This window comes from Cariama cristata, unplaced genomic scaffold (genome assembly GCF_000690535.1).
Source record: "Cariama cristata isolate BGI_N322 unplaced genomic scaffold, ASM69053v1 scaffold1684, whole genome shotgun sequence".
NCBI lineage: Eukaryota > Metazoa > Chordata > Aves > Cariamiformes > Cariamidae > Cariama > Cariama cristata.
In genome coordinates this window covers 11,118-35,364 of record NW_009612151.1, presented here as the reverse complement: position 1 = coordinate 35,364, position 24,247 = coordinate 11,118, and the positions used below count along the sequence as shown (strand labels likewise).

The 24,247-nt window shown below is 41.3% G+C and overlaps 1 protein-coding gene across 1 annotated transcript in view; it reads left to right on the top strand.

Annotated features, from left to right (window-relative positions):
• Positions 1-24,006, top strand: part of SLC45A4 (solute carrier family 45, member 4) — a 32,786-nt gene extending 8,780 nt beyond the window's left edge. The window contains exons 2-7 of the mRNA XM_009698487.1: positions 16,796-16,984; positions 20,033-20,212; positions 20,322-21,397; positions 21,496-21,595; positions 22,591-22,802; positions 23,644-24,006. Of these exons, the coding sequence (XP_009696789.1) occupies positions 16,796-16,984; positions 20,033-20,212; positions 20,322-21,397; positions 21,496-21,595; positions 22,591-22,802; positions 23,644-24,006 (2,120 nt within the window). The remainder of the gene's footprint in view (positions 1-16,795; positions 16,985-20,032; positions 20,213-20,321; positions 21,398-21,495; positions 21,596-22,590; positions 22,803-23,643) is intronic.
• Positions 24,007-24,247: the final 241 nt, after the last annotated feature.

The window sequence follows — 24,247 nt, the reverse complement described above, 5'->3', positions numbered from 1 at the left end:
AGGGAAAGGAAAGACTTTTAGCTGGGGGCAGTGATGGGCAGGTAATGGCTGACAAGAGCACTAAAGTACTTAGCAAGTGCTGCTAGACTGGGTAGGGGATTCCACTTGTGCTTTGAAACTATGAAGAGATTCAAGTCCTTTCTTTATTGTCACTCTTTCTTTGGGGAAAAATCATAGAATCGTAATGGTTGGAAGAGACCTCAAAGATCATCAAGTCCAATCATAAATGTGTAATCCATGTTCCTACTGCTGGGAAGGATGTCTAGCAAACAAGTTGCTGTCATTGGAAACTGTTCCATTTTGTGTAAAATAGCATAAAAGTCCATGAAAGCAAGTCTTCTAAATAACTGTGAGGAGGGCTCTGTGTGAGGACAGAGCTGACGTTTTGCGTAGACGCAGGCTCTGGGCAGCTGGAACTACTCAGGCAGTCCTGCCTGTGACCCTACCAACATTTTACGTAGCAGCTGGAGGGAGACTTTGGAGAAAAGTCCGATGAGCTTAAACTTCGGAGGTAAAGCAGTTGAATGCCGAAGTCACAACTTCATCATCTACCTCCAGATTACTAAGTAAAAAGCATTTTAGTGAAGTAAACTTTCTGCAAATAGAGACTGAATTACCTGGCAGCCAGAACTGCAGACATAGTAATGTCAGAACGTAGACGTTGCTGTGACAGGCAGTTGTCAGAAACAGCTTCCACACTCAGCCCGAGAAGCCTTAACACTTGCAGAGCGAGACTGCTTTTCCCCCCAGAAGTGCTAATTTGGAGAACGGTGAATAGAAAGGATCGGTCCCTACAGCAGTCTGGTTCTGTGCTCTGTATCAGTTTTGTCTTTGGTAGGTGTCCCACCATGAGGCAGTGCGATCTCTTTTAATACACTGATAAATTTTGTATAGCTTCTGCTCAGATTGTCTTAACCTTGAATTTCTGTCCTCCTCTGGATCCTGGTTTATGCTCTTTCTGGCTCAAGTGATAAACTGAGCTGGATCATTTTCTATGTGTTCTCATGTATAGACTGTTTAAAAAACGTGAATTTCCTCCCTTTATCAGTTGTGCTGCTCTGTAAACAATGGTCTTTCAGTAATTCAAGTTTATCAGAATTCAGGCCCCCCAGGATAATGTACAAATTCCAGAAATACCCTCCTGGTGTTAAATGAGCTCTTGATCTGGAGGTGTTTTAATACCTCTTACAAATGTTATATCTAGACACTTACGGAAATTAAAGTATTTCTTTGGAGAATGGAGCTCAAGTTCACATGCTTCAGAGTTCACGTAGACGGCAGGAAAATGAATATTAAATTATATATTCTAAAATTAGTGTTAAACTTTGACAGTCTAGGAGAAATTTTCATAAATCTAAACCCAACAAAATGCCTCGGGGATTCAGATAAATGATTGTTTACCAGGGTTAATTAGTTGTAGTGGATACAGTTGCAGCATTCACTGTGTTTTCCTTGCCTGATTTGGAAAGTCAGGCATAGTGTCTCACCAAGCCAGACATTTTTTGGCAAAGACGACTCATTACAGGCATACCTGCTGTCTTACATGGACTACATCAGGTGACTTAAAAATGATTGTTTATCATACTCAAATGCAAATTAAACAATTTATGTAGCGATGGGATGCTTTCTCCCCTTGAGTCATTATTCCGTAAAACTTTATAAAAATAGGTTTCTGGTTGCTAGATTTCAGTGTCAGTTTATCACTTCTCTAGTGGTTTGGCGCTATATCTGCCTTTTTAGAAAAACTGCTTGTTTGAAATGCTTGGGTTTTTTCACTGAGGGGTATATTCCTAATATTAATGCCTTTGCAACATAAATTGAATGATGCTGACTTTAAATAAGAGCAGAAGGGAACTTTGTCATTTGTCTGAAATAAAAACAGAATTTAAAATTTTTTCTTTCCTTTCTAGTTCAACCAATAGCAGTATGCACGAAACAGTTTTCAAACCCGAACTGACTAGCATCTGAGGTCATTGCTAGCGACCCGTGGTGAGCAACAGTGTTGACACTCCTTCCCTAGTGATTTGCTGGATCCCCCAGGTACAGACATACTGTATAACAAGAAGCACATGAGGGAGCTTTCAGAATATTTGGGGAGGGAATGAGAAAATAAGATTATGTAAAAAACTGAGGGTAGCTCTTTCTCTGTAACTGAATTCAGGAGAAGTCTAACAAGTGCTCCCCTCTTCTCTTGGGTAGTCAAAGTCATGGGTCATAGACCTTGTGCCAGGGACTCCCATCAGTTTGGATAGCAGTCGGCATGTGTGAGAGGTTATGGAGATAAATGAAGGGGAAGGTTATTTTTTTGCGCTATGAATTCCTACCCCATTGATGTGGCAAATGTGTTTAAAATAAGTTTTCAAATGTTTTTAAGCTATAACCTTTGGGAGAGGGGTTTCGTACAACTTTCTCTCCATCAGATGTGAAAGGATTGCCAAATTCAATCTTGAAAATTATTTAGGTTTCAGTCTTAAAAATTAGGTTTCCTTTGTTGGATGACTGAATAATGCTGTGTTGCTGGCGGCACCTGTAACTCATGTATGTAACTTGTTCCATTCTTTTATATGTTCAAATGACAAGAAAAAGGTTACGAGCAGAGTGATACCAAGTAAAACTGCTTTTCACAATAAGTTTAAAAATAGGTGTCTGGTTGGTTGGAAAAGAGTTGTGTTCTACTTTTGTCCCCAGTAGGGCGTAATTCTCATAATTTGCACATTTGGAAAGAAGATTGTTGCTGTCTTATCTGCTGGTGTGCTCTGCTTGTTTAACTTGAGATTCTATTGCCAAATTTATCCTTCATGCATAGCCTCACTGATTGTGAGACATAACACGTGCAAGACTGCATATAAGAAAGTCTGCAGTAAGAAGTCTTTTTCATTTTGTATGATTACATTTTACTCCAAACTATCAATTCCAGTTATTTGGTGCAAAGTGACTCCATGGATCTCATTATCCTTCGTATAGAAATGCAAGTAGGAAAGGTTTTAAGCAGCTCAGTAAGGGTAGGGGAGCCGCTCCTCTGGGACGCAGTAGGTGTGTTATTTGGAGCGCTGCCTGAGATTTGGGGGCTAAGTTCTGCTCTAGTTACTAAAATTTCCTCTGTGTGCAACTTCGTAGTATGACCCTGCAAGCTCCAAATACTAAGATCAAGATTTTTATATAGCCAGAGTTGAGAAGACTTCAATATGAAAGCAGCTCTGCTTTTACATCTCTTCGGTACACGTGTAGAACGTGTTTTATGTAAGTTGATGTTCAAGCCAAAACATGCAAGTTTATAGAAGGAGCGTAGGAAAGTTTGAGGCAGGCTACATAAACACCAACACCGTCTTTTTAAACAGCCCACATAATTTCATCTGTGAGAGGATGATTTTCTAGAGTACTTTACCCACAAGGCAGGCAGTTGGTGGCATGAATAACTATAGAGGAAAGCCACTTTTGGGGGGGATAGGACACACAACACCCTCAGTAGATTAAAATTATCTGTATGATAGTCCTGTTACAAGCATTTGTGTGTCTAGAGATTGTTAAAACAACTGGAACTGCGGTGTTTTTCCTGGAGCAATGGACTACATGGAAAACCAGGCCTGCAAACTACGCCCTGCAGTTCATTTGTTGAAGCAAATAGGAAAAGCATTAATAGGATTTATGTTTCGCTTGATATAGCCACATGAGGAATTAACCTCAATAAAGGCAACTGCTTAGAGGAATGCAGTTTCTCTTTAGGAGCTTAGTATGGGTTATTTTCAAAATTCCTCTCTTTTTTAAAGTATACAATGAATAATGAGTTAGAAGAATCAGTCCATTTATTTATGTATAATTCAGCAACACTTTTGAAAGAGCAAATAATTTAGAAGTGAATGCAGTGTTACTGTTCTTTGCTGACTTTTAGGTGGTAGGGTTTCCCAGTAGCACAGTTGTGACAAAAATGATCACAGGCAGAGTGTTTATTCCTGTCATAAACAAGCCTGTAGTCCTAAAGGCTTTAGAAAGGCCAGAAGGTTGATTTTGCAGTATAGTAACAATTAACAATACACTTTTTGTAAGCCTTTTATGGGAGTGGTGGCTTTTTGGGAGGCTTTGGGTATTGAAAAGGGGAGTAAAGCACTTTGAGACTGCACGACAAGAATGGCCTAAGGAGTGTAGGTAGGATGGATTCAGCTTTTTTTTTTTCCCCCTCTGACTAGGTTGGGCATTTCTAGCTGGAAAAAATGGCTTTTAGAATATTAAGTTTTTATGAGGTACCTATAATGTTTATTAGCTATTATGTTTCTGCGTTAGGTCAACTGAGGTAATAGAAAGAGCTGCCTGCACTGTTTACTGACCCTTCAAAGGACTGTGCAAATGTGATCCTGACTGAAACTTAAAGATCAACTGTCTGGTCAGTAATTCCCAGGAAGATGAAGGTTCTTGGATGGTATCTGCAGGGGTACACAGGCCAAAAACCACCTTCTTGAGTCACTGTTTTCACATGACTTCCAAGTGTGTAGTCAAGCCTAAAAATTGGGGAAGAGGAGGATGATTTTTATCAATGTGCAAAGACAAGCTCCTTGTGTTTTTCTGTGCTGTACGCTTACTGTATTTTCTAATACACACAACTTGAGGCTGGAAATGAACGCTTTGCTGCTTGCAATTCAAGGGCGTGAATGTTGTGCTGACCATACCCTGCCTGCTTGACAAAAAAATACTTTTTTGGCTACCTTCAAGTCTGTTTCTCTTCCTTTTTCAAGTTCTGTTCCTGGATGCGCTGACCAGATGCCATGCTGGGCTATGTATATGCCAGTCATTTGACTGGCAGCATGAACCAGATCCTTTATGGTTTCCTAGGGCTTGGGGGTTGGTGGGGTAGAACAGACACATCAGGAGTAAATCTGCACTGCAGTGAATGGGGGTTTAGTACCTAGATGATGCTTTCTAGCCCAGTGTTTGCTAGAATGGTATTTTAAAAGTCTTAACGTTGAGCAAGTCTCAAAGTTTGGGATGTTCTAGCCACGCTCTTCATCTTGGCCTTGCTTAGTTATGTTAATCATGCTTCTACCTCCCCTTGAGGTCTGGTTAGGTGCAGAAGAGTAGTCAAGGCATCACTTAGACACAAAATCTCTGCACTGCTGAGCAGCAGAGGACCAGAGCACCCAAGCAAGGGCTGAAGCTGCACCTACTGCTGCCTTGTGATGGTGCTGGGCAGCCCCATATTGAATAGGTCCCTATTAAGCAAGTACGATTTTGATTGAAGACTTAAGCAGAACGGAAAAGTTGTTCATTGACCAGATATTTTTTAGGGAGTGGGAGAGAGTCAGTTCAGTCTAGGTTGAACACGAATTTCATGAACGCCATGTTTTGGTTAGGATTTGGTTCAGCTGTGTAAGTAGATGGTCATATTCCAGGGTATTAATGTGTTAATCGCTGCAACAAAAGCTCCACTGTTGATTAACAGAACAGGCTTGCGATTTGGTGCTGAAAGATTTTCTATTGTATATGTAAGAGCCTCTTGAGTTTGGGGATTTTAAAGTGCGTTTCAGCCGAAGTGCCATTGTTTATAAATTTGCCAATATTCTAGAAGTGGTGACGAAAAACTCTATTGAGCTTTGGATAAACTGGGATGCTGCATATCTTCAGGCAACACATGTCACTGTAACTGATGTCAGCTCTTGCAGCGAGACGGTGCTGCAGCGTTACGCAATGCGCGAGGAGTCGAAGTGGGGCATCATGTACAGCTGATGCATTTTAATTACATCCCGTAAAGGCGAGGGAAGGATTAGTGTGGCAAAACAACTATTGATTGCTACATTCATATACGTGTCTGCATCCATTTAGACACTTGTGAGTGATGGGAAATGGATGCTAGCGTAGTTGCATGTGACCTTTGAGTCCTTCTGTATTTGCAGCTTACTTAACTGGCCGGCAACAGGAGACAGCGTTTGCAGCTTGGGAATAAATACACTGACATTGTAAGGTTAGCCTCGGGTGGTTATACTGATATATACGTATAGTTAAATACAACCTGCGTTTTTCTGGGACCCCGAAGAAAGTTCTCAGCTTTTTATTTGACGTAAACGCCTTTGTTACATCCCTAAAACTCCTCTTTGGTGGAGGTTAAAAGGAAATTTGTTTATTACTGCTGGTTCAACACATTGGATGCTGCACCAGTTTTAATCTATATTCAATTTCAGCTCGTTAAGCATTGTGATGCAAATTTCTTATTAGTGTCAAAGTGATCTATTTCTAAATATTGGTTAATAAAAGTTAAAAACAAGTTTCCCGAGAGCCAAAAAGGATGGCACATATAATCTAGAAAACTCCAGTGAATCAGTTTCAGCAGTCGATAGGAGCTCTTGGCAATGTTACGTTTCCTTGCCCTCTCTGGAGCTTAATTACCTGCGGCAGCATGGAGAGAGCTTGTTTGGCACCGTCAGTGTTTGAGTATAAAAGGTTCAGCTTCTGGCTTAAGTAAACCTGGCACTTTTCACTGGTCTTGAATGTACCTTGGCAAAAATAAATACCTTTGTTTTGGTAAGGATATTGTTCTGTGCAACCTATAGGAATTGCTAAGCAGTTTTTCTATAGTGAAGAACCTACAATAGCAATTGATTCTTTGGTCTTTCCTTGAGCAGGGCATGTCATGTGCATTGCCTTTGATTCCTCCCCTGCAGCAGCAGCAGCAGGAGTAGCTAATATTGGCATATATGTCTATTAGCAATTGCTTGATATGTTGGGTAGGGAAGTAGAAACTGGATTGTTAAAAGGGCAGTAAGCTAGAAATACGCTTCTACCTGAATTACTACAGGTTACTCCTGTGGAAATAGGTTAGTAGGAAGATTAGAAACTTTAAAATTAATAATTGAAGCTTTAAAAGCTTTACTTGACAGCATTTGTGATCACAGTAAAAGGAAAACCATATTTGCCTGCCTGCAGATCAATGCATGTGTTCGTTCTTCGATGCCTCAGACCTCAGCTGTTCTCAGGCTTTTGCTTCCCCTCTCCCCCTTCCACACGTACCTTTGGCTCGCTTCTCTTAGCATATGCTTCTCTTTCCTGACGCAGCACCATAAAACTGGGTTATAAACTAGAAATTGTCAGGGAAGCCGCATAAACTTTTCTACAACTTTGGCAGAATGGCAGTATAGCAGCAGAGCTTAATGAAACACTGATGACTCCCACGGTTGCCAGATATGAGAAGGGGAGGACAGTTGTAGGAGGTTGAGAAGCAATAACTAGGCAGAGACAGAAAATGGGAAAACTGGATGATGAAATCCTTTGAGGCCTGTCACTTATTTCCTTAATTCCATTTTTCAGAAGTGTTATTTAACCCAATGTGGTTGCTGCTGGCATGCTATTGCATGGGTAATTTCAAAAGCTATTGCTGTACCGAAAAGCAGAATAGCTTTGCCAGAAGGGAATATTACTCTTCTACAGCTTAAAAACACCTCCAGGACTCTGTACGTGAAACACTGTACTAATATTTCCATACTGAAGCTGTTGAAGAGCACGCGCGTTGTTTTATTACCAGTTTAGTAGTTGTTCTTTCAAAATGGGTGGCTCTAGTCTAGTTGTAGGCATGGCGTGTAATAGTTGTAATAGTTTCCAAATTTTTAGAAGTTGTTTCTGCTGTAAAAGTGTGACTGGTTTGCATCCAACTACTGAGGAAATTTGAAATACAAGTTTTAAGGAAATGTTGGACAGTTTTTTCCAGCATCTCTAACCTAATGTCATCCTTTTAATATTCCTATTAATTATTCATATATCTCAAATCTAGATCCAGCTTTCATCTATAATCTCTTCCTTAAGACAGGGAGTGACTAAAGCAGAAATGTAAGCGTATTTTAAAGTCATGAACCTGCTGTAAAAGTTTTGGATGTCGCAGGGATGCAGGTAGCGGATCCCCGTCCTGGAAGAGGCAGACAGACAGTGCTCCAGCCCTCTCCCCTGCAACGTGTCTCTTTGGTCCTGTGGATTTTTCCCGATGCATTCAAGGTGGGCTGCAGCTGACTTTTACTGGTAGCTTTGGAAAAAATTTTCTGCCTTTTGCCCTTGGATATCAGTCCTTCAGAGTACCGTGCTTTTTTTCTGTCCTTGTAATATTCCTATTAATTATTCTCTTGATTATCACTCCCCTTCGTGCTAATAACCCCATCCAAATGGAGGAATTGTGCTTTATTCTTCCACTTTCGTGTCCTACAACTGATTCCTTGCACCGAGGAGGCAGCCCTATCTTCGCTTCACATCATCTGGAGCGGTAACGGAGCAGCTGAGTGAGGGCAAGAGCCCCAGCACTCCCAGCCGTTGTGCAGACATCCCTGCTGACAAGAGCTAAACAGGAGGAGGAAGGAGAGGAGAGACTTCTTGCGAGTGGGTGATAGTTTGTGCTCTAGAAAAGTATGTGCAGATTGCAGAGTGCACGTACTCCTGCCTGTAAGATGTATATAATGTGCTGACAGCTTGTGAATGTTGCAGGCTAAGCAGAAGAGCTCTTATTTGACAGGCACAAGAAGAATTTCAGGATGCGAATTTTACCAGTGGGAAGTCTGAAGGCACAGTTTTGATATTGCCTCTATTTTATGTGGTGTTTATTACAATAGGTCAATTCTGAGACACTGAGCGAATAAAGATGCCCGACAACTTGATAGGCTATCATTTTTATGAAGAAAGCTAGCAGCAATTAAAAACCTCAAGGTACTGATTTTGTTCTGAGTTCTTCCACCTGCACTCTTGCAACTAAATTGCGCCTTGTGATCACACATAATTTTTCTCCAGTGTTGTGCTCTTTGTCGCCTGTTCAGAGTGGCTTCTGAACAAGTGCTTATCTTGAGCAAGTGTTGTCTTACACAGGCTGGGCAGGCGTAATTTAATGAAGAGCAAAATTTTCACTTAAAAATGAGGTCCAGAATAGGGCTTCGTTTCTTCTCACACCAGCAGCTGTAAGATATTTTAGCATTACGGGTGCAAATTAGAGGCTCTCTTGTCTCATGTCATCAACCTCTGATTTCAAGTAGTACTTAAAATTATTTCCTTTTTAAAAGCTTGTGCTCCCACATTTGGATGCTGCTCAAATAGTGGTAATGGGCACCAGGAGAAATTACTGTGCTTTTTCATATCCCTTCCCTGTTGATCAGAGTTCCTGTTTCAATCCAGAAGTTAGAAGGTGGTTTCTCATGGGTGCAATAAACTCAATGTACAAGTGCTGACTGTACTGTAATAGTGCTCAGACCACCAGTCAAGCCTATTCCAGTGCATTGGTTCAACATATATTGGCTCAGGTATGGGGTTTTTTTGGCAGCTAAAAGTCCCATGTGGGCTCTAAGGTATTGAAAGTCCTGAAAGCATGGGAAGGTAGCAAGAAGCAAAAGGATTTGTGGTTGAAATTTCATGGTGATACAGTTGTCAGTATAGGCATGCAGCTTGTTTGCAGTTTTTCTGGGGGACCCAAATGTGTGGCAACTCTGTATTTTTATTTTAAATGTAAGGGAGAGACTATCGAGGTGTATTCATGAAATGACTGCAGCTGCGTTCTGAAATCCCTATTCCTCACATAGACGCTCCAAAGCGAAAATGCTTGAGTTTGCAGTGGTTTCTACGATTCTGTTGTAACAAGATGAAGAGCAGATACTGGGGTTCTAACTTTTTCACAGCTTTTTGACAAGCATTGCTTTTGCTTGCTACACTCTTTAAAAATACAGTCTAAACAAAGCAGCTTGTATAAGCAATGCATTTTTAAACAGATGAATGTGAAATAGTTTTAGCAACACGCAGTATTTTATACAGAGTGAAATTGTGGAATACAAAGTATTTGCAGGGCACGACAGCTTCTTATGTTAGTTCAGAAATTTGTATGGTGTTTACTTTAAGTGTATAAACAAGTCTCTAGGTGATGATTTCTGACAAATGAAAATAGGAGCTTAGCATCCTATTCCCATATCAGATCTTATTGTTAAGCTTATAAAGAACTATTTTTCCCCCAATAGAACTTATCAAAAAGAGGTTTTGAATAGAAACTGCTGCATGTGACTTAATCTTTCTTCCATGTAACTCGTGACCTCACGCAGCCCTTAGACTGATGGTGACACAGTGAGCATTTCCTGTGAACCGTGAGCAGTGCTGGTCCCACTATTGTTGGGCACTTTTTTTGTCTGGGAAAAAACAAACCCTTATTTACTAGAAGCCAGTGTCCTGTTTGTTTGTAGCTGGCTGGGAAATGCCATATTACAAGGGTCTCAGTGGCAGTTGTCGCAGCTAACAGAAGCTGTTGTTGTGTTTTGCTCTTTTTCTCACTGATTTGTATGAGACTTTTGGGTCTGCCTTGTGACCTGCTCCAGATTCAGTTCACGGCACAAATACTAACCTTGTTTATCCAATATGGTTTTTTTCCTCCTTGGTGTTTCCTCAGATTAGCTGTCAGTAAAAAGCTAAATAATAATCCTCCAGTTATTATTCCTCCTCCAAGAGGCCACCAGGTTACTTTTCCAAGTTGGCGGATGGCGGTTTGCTGTTAGAGCTGCTACCTGGCAAGACAAGCACGGCGGTGGAAAATTACAGACAAAATAAAGGAACAGCATTAAATTGGTAATGGGATGCAGCTGCTTTGGCCTTTGAGTTCGCATGTGAGCCTCAACAGCCTTTAGTAAAGGCATATGCTGCGTGACACTTCTCTTGACCATACAAAATCAGTCCCAGCCTGTTCCAGGTGGGTATAGCAGCTCTCGGCGGTTGAGATGTTTTACATTTGGCTGTAAGAGGTCGTGGCAAGGCAGTCATATGGATGACAGGCTTGCTGTGCGGTACTGCCTTGAAATCTAGTCAAAATCAGGATCTGTACATCTGTTTTGCACATCAGAGACTGGATGCTGCAAGGGCTGCTGGCCAGGCACATCACCGTAGCCAAGTTTATTTAAAATACATGCTGCGTCTGAGTCCTTGCCACTAGATGGAGGGTATCAGAAGGAACTTCTTGGTGCCAAAATACTCCCTTCATCTCTTCATTTCTGCTCATCGTTGTCTTGTCCTGGCTTGGATACCTTCTTAACTGTCTTCCCATTTTAACATATTCTATAAAAAGGTGAAATTCTGTAGGTATAGCAGTATATCTGTACAGAGAAAGGAACCATTAGGATATGTAATTACCTTCCTCAACTGCCTGGCACCCTTCGCAGGCGTAATTTCTATAAAGTTTCGTTATTGGAGCTCGTTCTTGTGAGGCAGCAAACCTCTGGAAGACTTGGGGGTTTTGTGTTGGTTTTATGTGTATGTACATATATATACACACACACAATGTCTTTATTTCAATTTTCAGTCTTACTTTGTTTCTAGTGCCAAATCATGCACGCCAACCTAAATATGCATATCATGTATGCAGACATTCAAGATACTAAAACCAGAACAGCCTCTTTTAAGGGAAAAAAGTATTTAGGGATTGGAGTTCTCCTTGCCTGTCTGGAACTTTCTCATTTATATGAAAATGTCTAGCGCTAAAGCAAACCTACTGTTGAAATTATGAAGGTCCTGTAGGCTCTGCCATTATGAAGCGTGAATTTTATGAAGAACATCTGCAAGGTATGTTTGGAAGTCTTGCTTCATGGGATGGTGGAGGGTAGTGCTCAGTGCCTTGGAAAGCTCTTTCCTGGAAGACCCATGGTAGAACATGGCTGTGAGTTTTACAAAAGTCTGACTTACCAGCAACACTGCTGAGTGCAGACATCAGAGGTGAAGACTAAATCGATACAGAGAGAGAAGGCTCTTCTAGGCACCAGAACTGTTGTCTCGCAGAGTTTTGGTGGACTATGGCTTATCAATAACACCTCTCAACTTTTAAGACTTAGAAAGCAAATGCAAAAGGAAGCTTTGGGTAACTAACTTTACTACCTATTGCTAAAATGATTGCTCTGTGTGTGTGCCTGTACATTGTTCAGGTGAGGAGTCTGCCATCTGTCAGACAGGTTCAGGAGGGAATTCTCCTGCTGGCAAATTAATTTTTCCTGTGCTGTTTTATTTTAGCTTGCAGGTGCACCAGTTTCCCCCCAGGTATCTTCTCTAACCCCACTCAGTAGTTTTCCACTTGAGTAACCAACTAAATTCTAACGTAACGATGTCACAGTTTACATACTTACAGTAAAGAAAAGTCATACACTTCTCTTAATAAATGATAACTATTTTGAATGCTGCATAACTGTATATAAAACACATATGATGATTTTATAAACTGCTAGCTTACACTTGGAATACAATTTAGAAGAGCCCTGCCGCTTAGGTTACGGAAGTAGTCCTATAGCATGACTTCTCCAGCAAGAGAAAAAGCAGGTTGTGCTCAATGTCAATGGTTCCTACCATTATACAATCTGTGGGAGTTGCTTGTGTTTCACTTGAAAGTTATCCCTTTCCTGTTTACTTGGAGGAGCACTGAAAGCTTTTTTAGAAATTCTTCCATTTTTCTTGGCATGGGGCTATTAATTCTTGTATAGATTTTTATCATGGCCTCTTTTTCTAAAGATAGATATTTTGGCTGCTAAAGAGTAGTTCAATAAAAAAATATCAAAGTGGTTTGTCTAAAGAAGGATCTCCAAACATGATGTTCTTGGTTTAAGTGTCCTTTTTACCCTTCCATAAAAGCTACATCCCTAGCTCCGTTCTGAAATCATTGAGATTCATGTCTTTTGCAAAGTAAGCCATTTTCAATGTAAATATTTGGATTTAGGCTTTTATTTATAATACTTAGATGTTCGGAAGATCACCCTTTTCAATCTGAAAATAAAGCCTTCTCAAGAAAGCATTTCAATCTCTCTTCTCTGACTCATACACGGAAAGATAAGTCTGCTTAATTGTAGGCATGGAACAGAGGCTGAGTTAAAAACCCCTTTTTCCTTTCTTTTACTGGCCTGTAAAATCAAACCAGAATGCAGGCCTTAATCTGGGTTTGAGTTATGACATGCAAAGTTGATCTGGAAAGTACTGAAGTCAAAGTAATGCTGGCAGTAAAAATCACTGTGCTTTATAATAATCTTAGGACATTTATATGAAAATTGGTTAACTGTGGGTATAAAGCATAAAAAAAGTACCTCTTTTTCCCATTTAGAAATGTGCAGTTTTTATAGTTGAAGGAAAAATATTTGTAAACAGGTTTTAATTCTCTGCAGAAGTCATTTTGAATCATCATTTCAAATGGATTAAGTATTTCCAGAACTTTTTTGTTAAAATTTGTACACACTACAGAAAAGTGTTGTAGACTGGAGACAAAGTGGTGGCCACAAGGACAGAGGGACAGTGAGCTCTGCAAGCCCCTGGTACCCCTAATATAAATATTATATAGGATATATATATTATATAGGATATAAATATTCCTATTGCTTGTCCCTGCTGTACTAGTGTTTCCTTGTTGTTTCTGCTCATAGTTTCCATTAAAACAAGTTGGTTGTCTCAGTGGATGTTGGAATATTAAAAGAGAATCTCTTAATTGTGTCCATTTTACTTCCATCTATCTATCTAAGGTTGTTTATTCATAGAAGATAGAATGATGTTTGTAATGCTAGTAACAGAGCTCTTGCTAGCCTTCGTCCCCTGTGCTTTTTTAAAACAACTGTATTGTGTATAACCTTATGAGCTTCAGCAAGGTCAAGTGCAAGGTCCTGCACCTGGGTCGGGGCAACCCCAGGTACCAGCACAGGCTGGGGGATGAAGGGATTGAGAACAACCCTGTGGAGAAGGACTCGGAGGTACTGGAGGATGAAAAGCTGGACATGAGCTGGCAATGTGCGATTGCAGCCCAGAAAGCCAACCGTATCCTGAGCTGCATCCAAAGCAGCGTGGTCAGCAGGTCCAGGGAGGGGATTCTGCCCACCTGCTCTGCTCTGGTGAGACCCCCCGGCAGTACTGCAAAATTTTTCACAATGAGGGTGGTGAAACACTGGCACCTAGAGAGGTGGTAGATGCCCCATCCCTGGAGGCATTCAAGGTCAGGCTGGATGGGGCTCTGAGCAGCCTGATCGAGTTGAAGGTGTCCCTGCTTGTTGCAGGGGCATTGGACTGAATGACACTTAAAGGTCCCTTCCAACCCAAAGCATTCTATGATTTACTGCAAAACCTTCCCAACATCTCTCAAGTGTTTACTGATGGATGAGCTCGACTGAGATGTCCCAACTCATAATTCACAAGTCACAACATAATTCAGAGAGGAAGCTTCTGTTTTCAACATACAGCCCTCTTGCAGTGATGTGACATCAAATTATTTCAGGTGTTGGTGATCACTACAATAAAGATCGGTGACATTGGCTTTAAACTTTGTTTAAAAGAGACTGAATGCAGTGACTTGACATCATGCAATAGCAACCTCTGATGCATAACTGCTGCTCAACAGGATGGCTCTGTGGAGGCAAAATGGGATGAGTATTTACACGTTGCTATTTCTTCCGTGTCCTTCAGAAAAATCATTCACCCTAAATGAATCATAACCTGCCTACCACTTAGTTTTGCTTCCCTTGAATTTAATGTTTCCTCTTTCCCATCATTAATTTTTTTTAAGCAGACCTGCAGCCCATCCGCCCCCCCCCATGCCAGCTCAGGCGTTGATAAGCATTAGCATCCTGGAGCAGGTGAGGTGCCAGTTAAACGCACAGTGCCTGAACCTGCTTGTGTGCTTGGGAAGGCTGTTGAACTCGGTGAAGTTAAAGAGAATGTTCAAACCACAGGAAGATGAAGGTTTTCCCTGCACTTTTATTTGGATTACTGGCTTACTGACTTGTGCCTATGGTTAGGATAGCACTCATTAAGAGCAGCTGGGTGATGCAAATAAACTTTGGGGTCCGGAGAAATGGTGCTAACAACTGCAACTACTTGAACAAGAGCTTTAAACCTAATATGCCCTCCCGCTAAGTGTGTTTCAGCTAGAACTGCGTCAGCAAAGACATCACCAAACGCTTAGAAAAGCGAAGCAAGAGGTAGGGATTTGAACCACGATGTGAGCAAGGTGCCATCTGTACAAACACAGCCCTTTCCTGGAGATCCAAAACCTGCCCCAAAGGGAGGCAATAGTTACGTGGTAAGTGCCGATGTGGAGTATTGGTCTCTGGTACAGGCCTTCAGCTGCCTGTAACGAGGAAAGATGGCTAAACCACCGTGCCATCCCTGTCCCCGGTGGGCAGGGTGTTCGTGGGCACGTTTGGTCTGAAAACACAGGTCGGGTGGGTTCAGAAGAGGCAAGTCTCTTCTGACAACTCTATATTCATTAATGCATCTGTGGCTGTTAGCTTTTTTGTTAGCCAAAGTTGAGTCAAATGACATAGACTTTGGCCTCGGACCTGGATTTTGTATCCTGATGATGAAATTGGTTATTTATGGCAAAAAATAGCTCATTTTCCTATAGTATAATCTCTGCATCACCATGGAGCACGCAACAGTCTCGGGGAAAATCTGATTTTTCTCGTGGAAGAAGTCAGCATCGTTAGTCAAGATTTGATGGTACTTTAAAAAGCAGGAGATTAGACTTCCAAATTTGCAGCATAGGCTATTTTGGGCAGGGATTGGTATAATCCTGCTTGGTAACGGATGCGTCAGTGTGCTGAATGGAGAGCACAAGGTACAGGTTGATCTTGCCAGCAAAGGTCGAACGCTACTCACCCTCACGATATATGGTTTTGAATAATAAATGGTTTTCCTTCCTAGGGTAAAGACACCGAGTTTTTCAGGCTTGGCATCAGTTGGACTGCGAGAAAATGATTGTTTTGTTTGGAATGCTTTGCTGAGGAACCTGGCCAAGTGGTTACCTGACCTGGGCTGATAAACCCAGGCGGGAGGCAGATCTCAAAGGCCCCCAGTGTAGGAGCTCTGCTGGGCCAGCCTGCCATCTGCAGGCCATTGCTCTCCATGCTGGGGAGCTGTGAAGCAGAGCTTGGGGGGGGTTCTTTCCTTCTCCAGAAATTATGTGGGGGTTTTTTTGTCCTTAGGTAAATATTACATCATAAATCCCATTTGTTTCCATCTGATCTTACGAATAGTCATCTCCGTTCTGAAAAAGAAAGCAAGGATGGTAGAGATAAGCAAGCATCCTTAGATTTCTCTGGAGGCTAATGAATAATTGCTTTTTCTTTTATTGTCTGTTGTTCAATTTTATACATAAAAATTTTTGTGCTTAGAAATGGGACGTTTCATGTGACAGTAAATTCTGTCCATTGTTCTGAGTCCATTAACTCTTTGATAACTCTTTATGGTGGTAGTCTTAGGTGAATGATACCACTATAATGTTCAGCTCCTGTTGAATGTTAAAAGTTTTGTTGAGAAGGGGATACGTGTATATGACAATCAGGTAGCTTTCCAAGCATCCCAAAGATCTTTGTTTTTATAGTCCAGAAATGGATAGAGGATGCAACAAAGCTATTTGACTTCTACACCACAGACCTTGGCTGTTACTTCTTTGCAGAGGCCGTCCACACTGACCTCTGTCAAAAAAAAAAATTCGGTACACTCAACAAAATTCAGCAAAAGTGTGATTTTTTTGGACGGTAGTAACTAATTTGGACTAGTGATTCCACTGTTAGATATATATATATTTTTTTTTTTATTTCAGTAGCTTAAATATACCAATTGTCACCTTCTTATTGCCCGGGCGTTTGAAAGATAAATGATCTGTGCTTTCCTTAGCTGTGTTTTTTTTAACCGTTGGTAAGAAATCTTAACTGAGTTGTTCATCTGGGAGAGAATTTACTGTAAGTAAATTACTGATCAATGTACAGTTTTCAAAGGTATAACAAAATTTCATGTATAAAGTGAAATGTTTAGTGTGTACCCCATAACCTTTCAATCATTTTTGTCTTTGTTTTAGGTCTTCCTGAACAATACTACAGCCTCACTTGGTTCCTTAGCCCTATCCTGGGCTTGATCTTCACTCCGCTTATAGGTTCGGCTAGTGACCGCTGCACACTGAGCTGGGGCCGCCGGCGGCCTTTTATTCTTGCTCTCTGCATTGGTGTCCTCTTTGGAGTTGCACTTTTCCTTAATGGTTCTGTTATAGGTAAATAATGAGGAAATCACCTGCGTATATCTCCTGCTAACATATCTGCTTTAAGATTTTTATGTAGGAAGTAAAGATAATGATATGCAGTTAATTTAACGTAGATTTAGTGTTAAAATCATTAGAAATCTTTGCAACGCTGCATTTGAGCTATCTATCTTGCATGTTTTTAGTCTTACTCGAAAGTTACGGTGCTGTGCGAAGTATTGTGCAATCATAGCTGTAACTGGTAGTACAGTGTTATTAATACAGTGGTTGCCAGCGTAATGTTTTCGGTCGCTGAGACGAATTTGGTCGATCCTTGACATGGGAAAATTGTAGCAACCTGTTCACAGGGAAATGTTTCCTGTTGTGATCCATTTTCCCTTTAATGCATATCTGGCAACACATCCTGTTTCCAGCATTATTTCAAAAATTATCTTTTCACTTTTTCTTGTGCTTTTCTTAGACCTGGTATTGAAAAAGTCCAGAACACAGTTAATATTTGTTTATCAAAAACTATGTGGGAAAATAATTTTTCCTGAGCCCCCATCAAAGCTGGGAAAAATAGTTTCCCTTGAACATAGTTTACTACACAACTTAATCTACAATCTCTTTGTAAATTTAGTGTAGGAGAGGTGTCAGCAAGTACATTTGGGGAAATGTTTACATCATGGTTGGACTGATGCAAATGAAAGGAACTTAGCACCTAATAATAGGCTCTTGGCTCTCTTTTTTTTTTGGGGGGGGGGGTGTAGATGCAGCTCTATTGTGAAGAAGTTTTACTAATTGAGGGAAATGAGTGGAACATTACCTTGGCTCAGCGTGTTAGCTTTTCAAAGCCAGATTGGGATGCCGTATGATGGTTTTCAATTTTCTGCAAACTGCAGTGGACAAAGTGTTCAGATGAATGACGTTTAGCTTATGTGTTTTAATTTACCCAAGCAGTAAATATTAATTAGTTGAATTGCTATCATATGGTATCAATTGTACGTTGATGTTGTGTCTCCAAGACTTATTCCTCTGCCTCCAGATGCATGCAAGATGTTAGATTGCAGCCCTCTTAGAAGATTTTAATTGATAGGAAGCTCTTACTTCCACCCGATGGCTTAGGTCAGTAGCCATTGATGCTGGCAAGCAAACCTTATATACAGTTTATAGGCTTATTTTGAAGTATCTCACCTTCTAATAAATCAGCACAAAATATTGTCATCGATTTTTCTCCGGTTCTTTGTTGCACAGTAATACAGTCTGTTGCATAGCTTTCTAGAAAACCTGTGCTTTCCAGATGCTCCAGTGATACTTTTGTGCAATGAAACTTTTTTTTAAAACACAGAGGTGGTTGTAATGCACTGCAAAAGTGAGCTGTGTGCTTTATGCATCCGTTCCGGGGACATAATAGTGGTAGCTTTTGAACGAAAACCCTCTTCTGAAAAGCACTTTTAACACTGCTGTGCCTCTCACAAGGGAGCCTGGAGCAAACTGAACCCAAGGGAGAGCTGTTCCGTGGTCTTCTCCAGACCTGTTCCATGCTAGAAGAGAGAGATTTGCCACTAACACTCAATTTACATCCGCATACGACAGCGCTTAAGCTGCTATTTAGAGCAGATGCACAATACGATAAAGCAACAGTAGCCTTTCTTTAATTGGAGTTTTTGAAATGGTGACTTGTGTCACTTTTCAGAGAGAAAAGCCATTGCTTACCAGTCTCTTGCAAAAGCGGGTGTCTAGCGGTTTGCAGGAAAAGGCCTCATTTAAAACCAGATTCTCTTCTAGATGGACTCTGTATGCTTTCACTGTCTGTTTTCTTCCCATTTTATGTTCACGTTTTCCTCTCCTCAGTCTCCAGTTACTTGCAATCCTAATTCCAATTTGGGGCTACAGAAGATGCTGCAAAAAACTGAGGTGGTCGTTTTATCGTACCCTTTTTCATAGCCTGGCCTCTGGGGATAGGAGTCATAGGCGAGGGAACAAGGAGCGCGAGAGCATGCTAAAAAAGAGGTTCGCTAATCCTAGTAGTGATACACCCATGTCCTGGGAGAACAGCTGTGTATAGATCTCATTCCACTCTTGTTCTTTCCACTGTATGCACTGTTGAGGTTTCCAACAAATCTAAAGCACTGACACCGTTGTTGCTTTCTGCTGTAAGATTCAGCTGAGCGTGGAGCACGTATAAACTTCTTTAGCATTCAGCGGACGTGGTACAAATGAGGATTGAGTATGCAGGAATCATAGCACTTCAGATTTAGATAATGTTTGGCGGCTTAGCCGGTTCATCTCTTTCCACAGTCATTTTCATCAGTTACACTAATGGTTTTATCAGAGTCTTGCATGTGTAACTTTTAAATCTCTCTGATTCAAGTAATTCGTGCTTTTGTCAATGGTTCATTTCATGAAAAATTCTCCAGCTATATACTAATGCTGCCTTTCTACTCAGTAGACAAAAAGCATTTCATCCTGCTCTATCAACAGAAGCTGACTGATGCTTTTTTGCAATGCAAAATACCTTCATGTTGCTTTATCCTTCAAAGTTTTGCTTATAAAAGTGATCTAGAAAATATGAATGTTTAAGAAAAGCCAAGAGAGAGGTGAAGGGGTTAAATTTCCCTTTATCCTGGTGTACAGCGACCATTGCATGTTAGGCACCAGGTCAGGAATGCTGTCAGCAGTGCGGTTACCCGTGTTTGTAACTGACAGATGAAGTATGTCGTTTTGCTTTTGGATGCTCTCCTCTCTTACCATGGCTGTCTTTGATAAAAACAGCCTCCAGCATTTGAAGGAAAATGCATGCGAGAAACATGAAATAATAACCAATACTCTCAAAGGATTAAGAGATACTTTAAAAATAACATTTTGAAAAATACGTGTCAGTCTTACAAATGTAAAAACATAACCTTTGTCCCAGACCACCTATGAAGCTGTGCCACAGTTGAAAATGACATTTTATTCTGTAAAGGAATGTTTCCAGTAAGTGTGTTGACCACCTTTCTCTTAAGGAGCTTAACCTTGCTCTTAGTAGTTTTCCCTTTTTGACTGACATGCTCAGATTCTTCTTCCATTTTTCCTCAGGTCTGGCCATTGGCGATGTCCCGGACAAGCAGCCCATTGGTATAGTTCTCACGGTGCTCGGTGTTGTGGTGTTGGACTTCTGTGCTGATGCAACAGAAGGGCCAATTCGGGCCTACTTGTTGGATGTGGTGGACAGTGAAGAGCAAGACATGGCCCTTAACATCCATGCGTTTTCAGCTGGTATGGAGTTAGTCGATATGTTTTTGGCAGCTGTCAAGTCTTCCTGATGACCAAGTTGTGACTGAATTGATTTTTCCTGAACTCACTTCTCATTTTTTCTCTTCCACAGGTCTTGGAGGAGCAATCGGTTATATGTTAGGAGGGCTGGACTGGACACAAACCTTCTTGGGTAGTATTTTTAAATCTCAAGAGCAAGTTCTTTTCTTCTTTGCAGCCATTATTTTCTCTGTCTCCGTTGCTCTCCACCTTTTTAGCATTGAAGAAGAGCAATATAACCCTCAGCAGGACAGGATTGATGACGAAGGAGACACGCTTTCCAGCGTCAAATTCAGTGGTAGCCTCCCCCCTCTGAATCGACTGAATGTAATTAGTGAGGAAGAGCCGTATGGAGCCTCTATGTTCCACGACGAGGTTCAGTCAGAGCACGATCTCAATATGGAGTTCCTTGAGGTGAACATTGTAAGAAGTAAGAGCGACTCAGTTCTGCACATGCCCGATGCTACATTGGAAATTGAATCGGAGCTCCTTTTTCTGCATGACATCGAACCCTCCATTTTTCAGGATGCTTCATACCCAAACACTCCCCACAACACAAGCCAAGAGATCATGAAGTCCAGACTCAACCACCTGTCTCCTTTCCTCAGGGACAATGAGAAGGAGGAGGAAATGTTGCTTGATAATCACTTAAATGAAGATAAAGTCCAAAACATGAACGGCTCCCTACCAAAAGAGTTCCTCAATGGACACGCTAGAATAGGCATGAAACAATCTAGTACTTCAAACTCCATGCGAAGGCGGAGGCACATGTTCTACCGTCAGCCGTCTTACACCTTCTCGTACTATGGCAAAATAGGCTCTCACCGCTATCGCTTTCGTCGGGCCAACGCCATCATCTTGATAAAGTCCTCACGCAGCATGAATGATATCTACGACATGCAGAAGCGGCAGCGACAGAGGTACAGACACAGGAATCAGAGTGGCACAACAAATTCAAGTGGCGACACAGAGAGCGAAGAGGGGGAAACTGAAACCACTGTCAGACTCTTGTGGCTGTCAATGCTAAAGATGCCAAAGGAGCTGCTGAGACTGTGCGTCTGTCACCTCTTAACTTGGTTTTCCATCATTGCTGAAGCTGTGTTCTATACAGATTTCATGGGACAGGTCATCTTTCAGGGTGATCCCAAGGTAAGAGAACGATTACCGTTGGCAGACCTGCTTATAGTTACCCGTTTCTGAGATGTGCTCGTTACAAGAAAACAGCTTTGTGTTTGTGTTCGTTGCAGGCCCCTTCTAACTCAACCGAGTTACATGCCTATAATGCTGGAGTTCAGATGGGATGCTGGGGACTGGTAATTTATGCTGCTACTGCTGCCGTTTGTTCAGGTAAGAGATTCTGCACAGTCAGACAGTGGAATGCCCCTCATACACGTATTTTCAAGGTAAAAATAGTTTTGCTTCAGTTAGCATCCACCTCCTTGTTTGGGGTGAAGGGTATTTTGGAAAAGCAGTTCGCGTGGTCATAAGTGGAGGGGCTTCTTTAAGAATCAAAATTAAAAAATTCCTCCAAACGTAGAGGTGGAAATATGAACAGATTGGTTAAGTGGCATAAAGCACAAAATGATATCAAAGGATATTGAATGGCATTTAGCTAGTCATCTGGAAACTAAAAATATGCTTGTTAGAAGATTCAGGCATATGTAAGAGGGTTTTTGCAAAGACTGTTTTTAAAATTAAAATTATATATTTCTGAAAGCCTTTCGTGCTCTCTAGTAACAGATAAACCAACTACAGACAATTTAGGCTTGGAATACAGACTCTGAAAGCAATAGCTTTTGCCAAACTTAAATTCTGCCGTTTGCAGCACGTGTGCAGGCGCGTCTGCACAGCTCAGTGTCATGGGGACTGCCTCTTTGTTGAGACACGTCAAATTGCAGTTCAGGTGGGCAGCTTGTTTCTGATCGCAAACTGAAATGTGGCAATAAACATCAATTATCTGATCACCTTGTTTAGCGAATGTGCTTGCACTAGAAACAGAATCTGCTCTGTGCTCAGAGCGTACCTGCGTTGATAAAGTTAATAAATAGGTAAAATTAACAAATGGACTGGGTGGACCATGACATGTTTGAGTTCCAAAGCATTTTGTTCTCCCTCAGAATTGTCACGTGGTTCAGGCAAGTCTTTGAGCTCATTTATTCCCCCGTTTCTGAAGTAGGAATACATCCTATTCCCACTGAGGGCTGAGCTATGGTGCTAAGACAAGCCAGATATACACTGAGCATCCAAGTCCTAAACAGCATATCAGGGTATCATGGCCACATCAATACCATAAAACTTCACCAAGTAAACTGATATTTATGTTTTCTTCTTCATCTCTGCAGCCTTGTTGCAGAAATACTTGGACAACTATGACCTTAGTATAAAAGTGATCTACATCTTGGGCACGCTGGGTTTTTCTCTTGGCACTGCAGTGATGGCTATGTTCCCCAACGTGTACGTCACCATGATAATGATCAGCACTATGGGAATAGTCTCTATGAGTATCTCCTACTGCCCCTATGCGCTTTTGGGACAATACCATGATATTAAACAGGTACGTGGAATATTTTGAGTATTTTAACCAAGGCAGAGCATTCACGTTTCTCTGAAGATCACAGTGGCAACATGGATTTATTAAATCCCATTATTTGAGGTACCTGCTTTGTCGGGGTCTGTGCTAAAGCACAAATTCATCCTTGATAGCAAATACCAAGAGCTGCTACTTAAATCAGACAGTATTAGCATCAAGTTGGCTCAATGAGGTCATGATTATTTTACGCTGTACTGAGATATAAAAGGATTTGGGTGCATACGGTAGATGAAGAGCGATTAAATAATTATTGGAATATTTATTATATACCTAGTTGTTACTGCTGTTTCTGATGCGTTACGTTAGCATTACTCGGGCTTTTCACAGTCTTAGATATTGAGGTGAGTCTGGAAATGCAGCTGTAGTTTAGGGCAATGTAAGGCAAACGGATTCTGCTGGAAACGAGGACAGATTTACTTTCCACTTTTTAGCACCATTTGGATTACAAATTACAGGGGGATCATTTATTTTAGCATGTTTCTGCATTGGGATTGGAAGGAAGAGTCCTTTTTATAATCATAAAAATAATTTCCACCAACTGTTTAATGAAGATTTTTTTTTTACAAAACCAAATCTTGGAGCCATTTCACGCTAGGAGTGCCCCAGTAAATATCTGCCTCTTGGTGCAAGATGAGGAGGCCGCTGATAAGTAGATGAGGAGGCTGTCGCTCTGGACTTGTATAACCTGTGTGATGCACAAGGATGGCGTAAAGTTGACCATCTGGCTGGGAAATTTGAGAAAGATGCTAACGTTTAAATATTTAATTTCATCCATTGTTTTACCAAGTTTCTTGTCTTTTTCCAGTACATTCACCACAGCCCCGGGAACTCAAAGCGAGGATTTGGCATAGACTGCGCTATTCTGTCGTGTCAGGTTTACATCTCCCAGATCCTTGTGGCCTCTGCGCTTGGTGGTGTGGTGGATGTGGTTGGCACAGTCCGAGTCATTCCCATGGTGGCTTCAGTGGGATCCTTCCTGGGCTTTTTGACAGCTACCTTCTTGGTGATTTACCCCGAAGTTAACGAAGAACCAAAGGAAGAACAGAAAGGACTAGGTCCTCCAGAGAGAGCCGAGGGCAACGGCACGAGCGCAGAGAAGCCGACTGTGCTGAAGCTGACGCGCAAAGGAGCTGCTGCGTCGGAGCTGGAGAGCGAGTCAGCCGTGTGAGGCCGCCGCTTGTCGTTCACCCACATTCCAGGGAGTGCAGGTGCAGGATCAAGAACTTTTTTTTTTTTTCTTCCAGGAAAACAAATTAGGATCTTCACTACTTGTAGCTAAAATTGCAGAAGAAAAGGCAGTTTCATGCAAAAATGTAAATTAAATTCTGTAGTCCTTAATATAGGTTTGAACAGGTAGCTATCATGCTAATTGCTTTCTCTACAACTTAGAAACGTCATTTCTGAACACT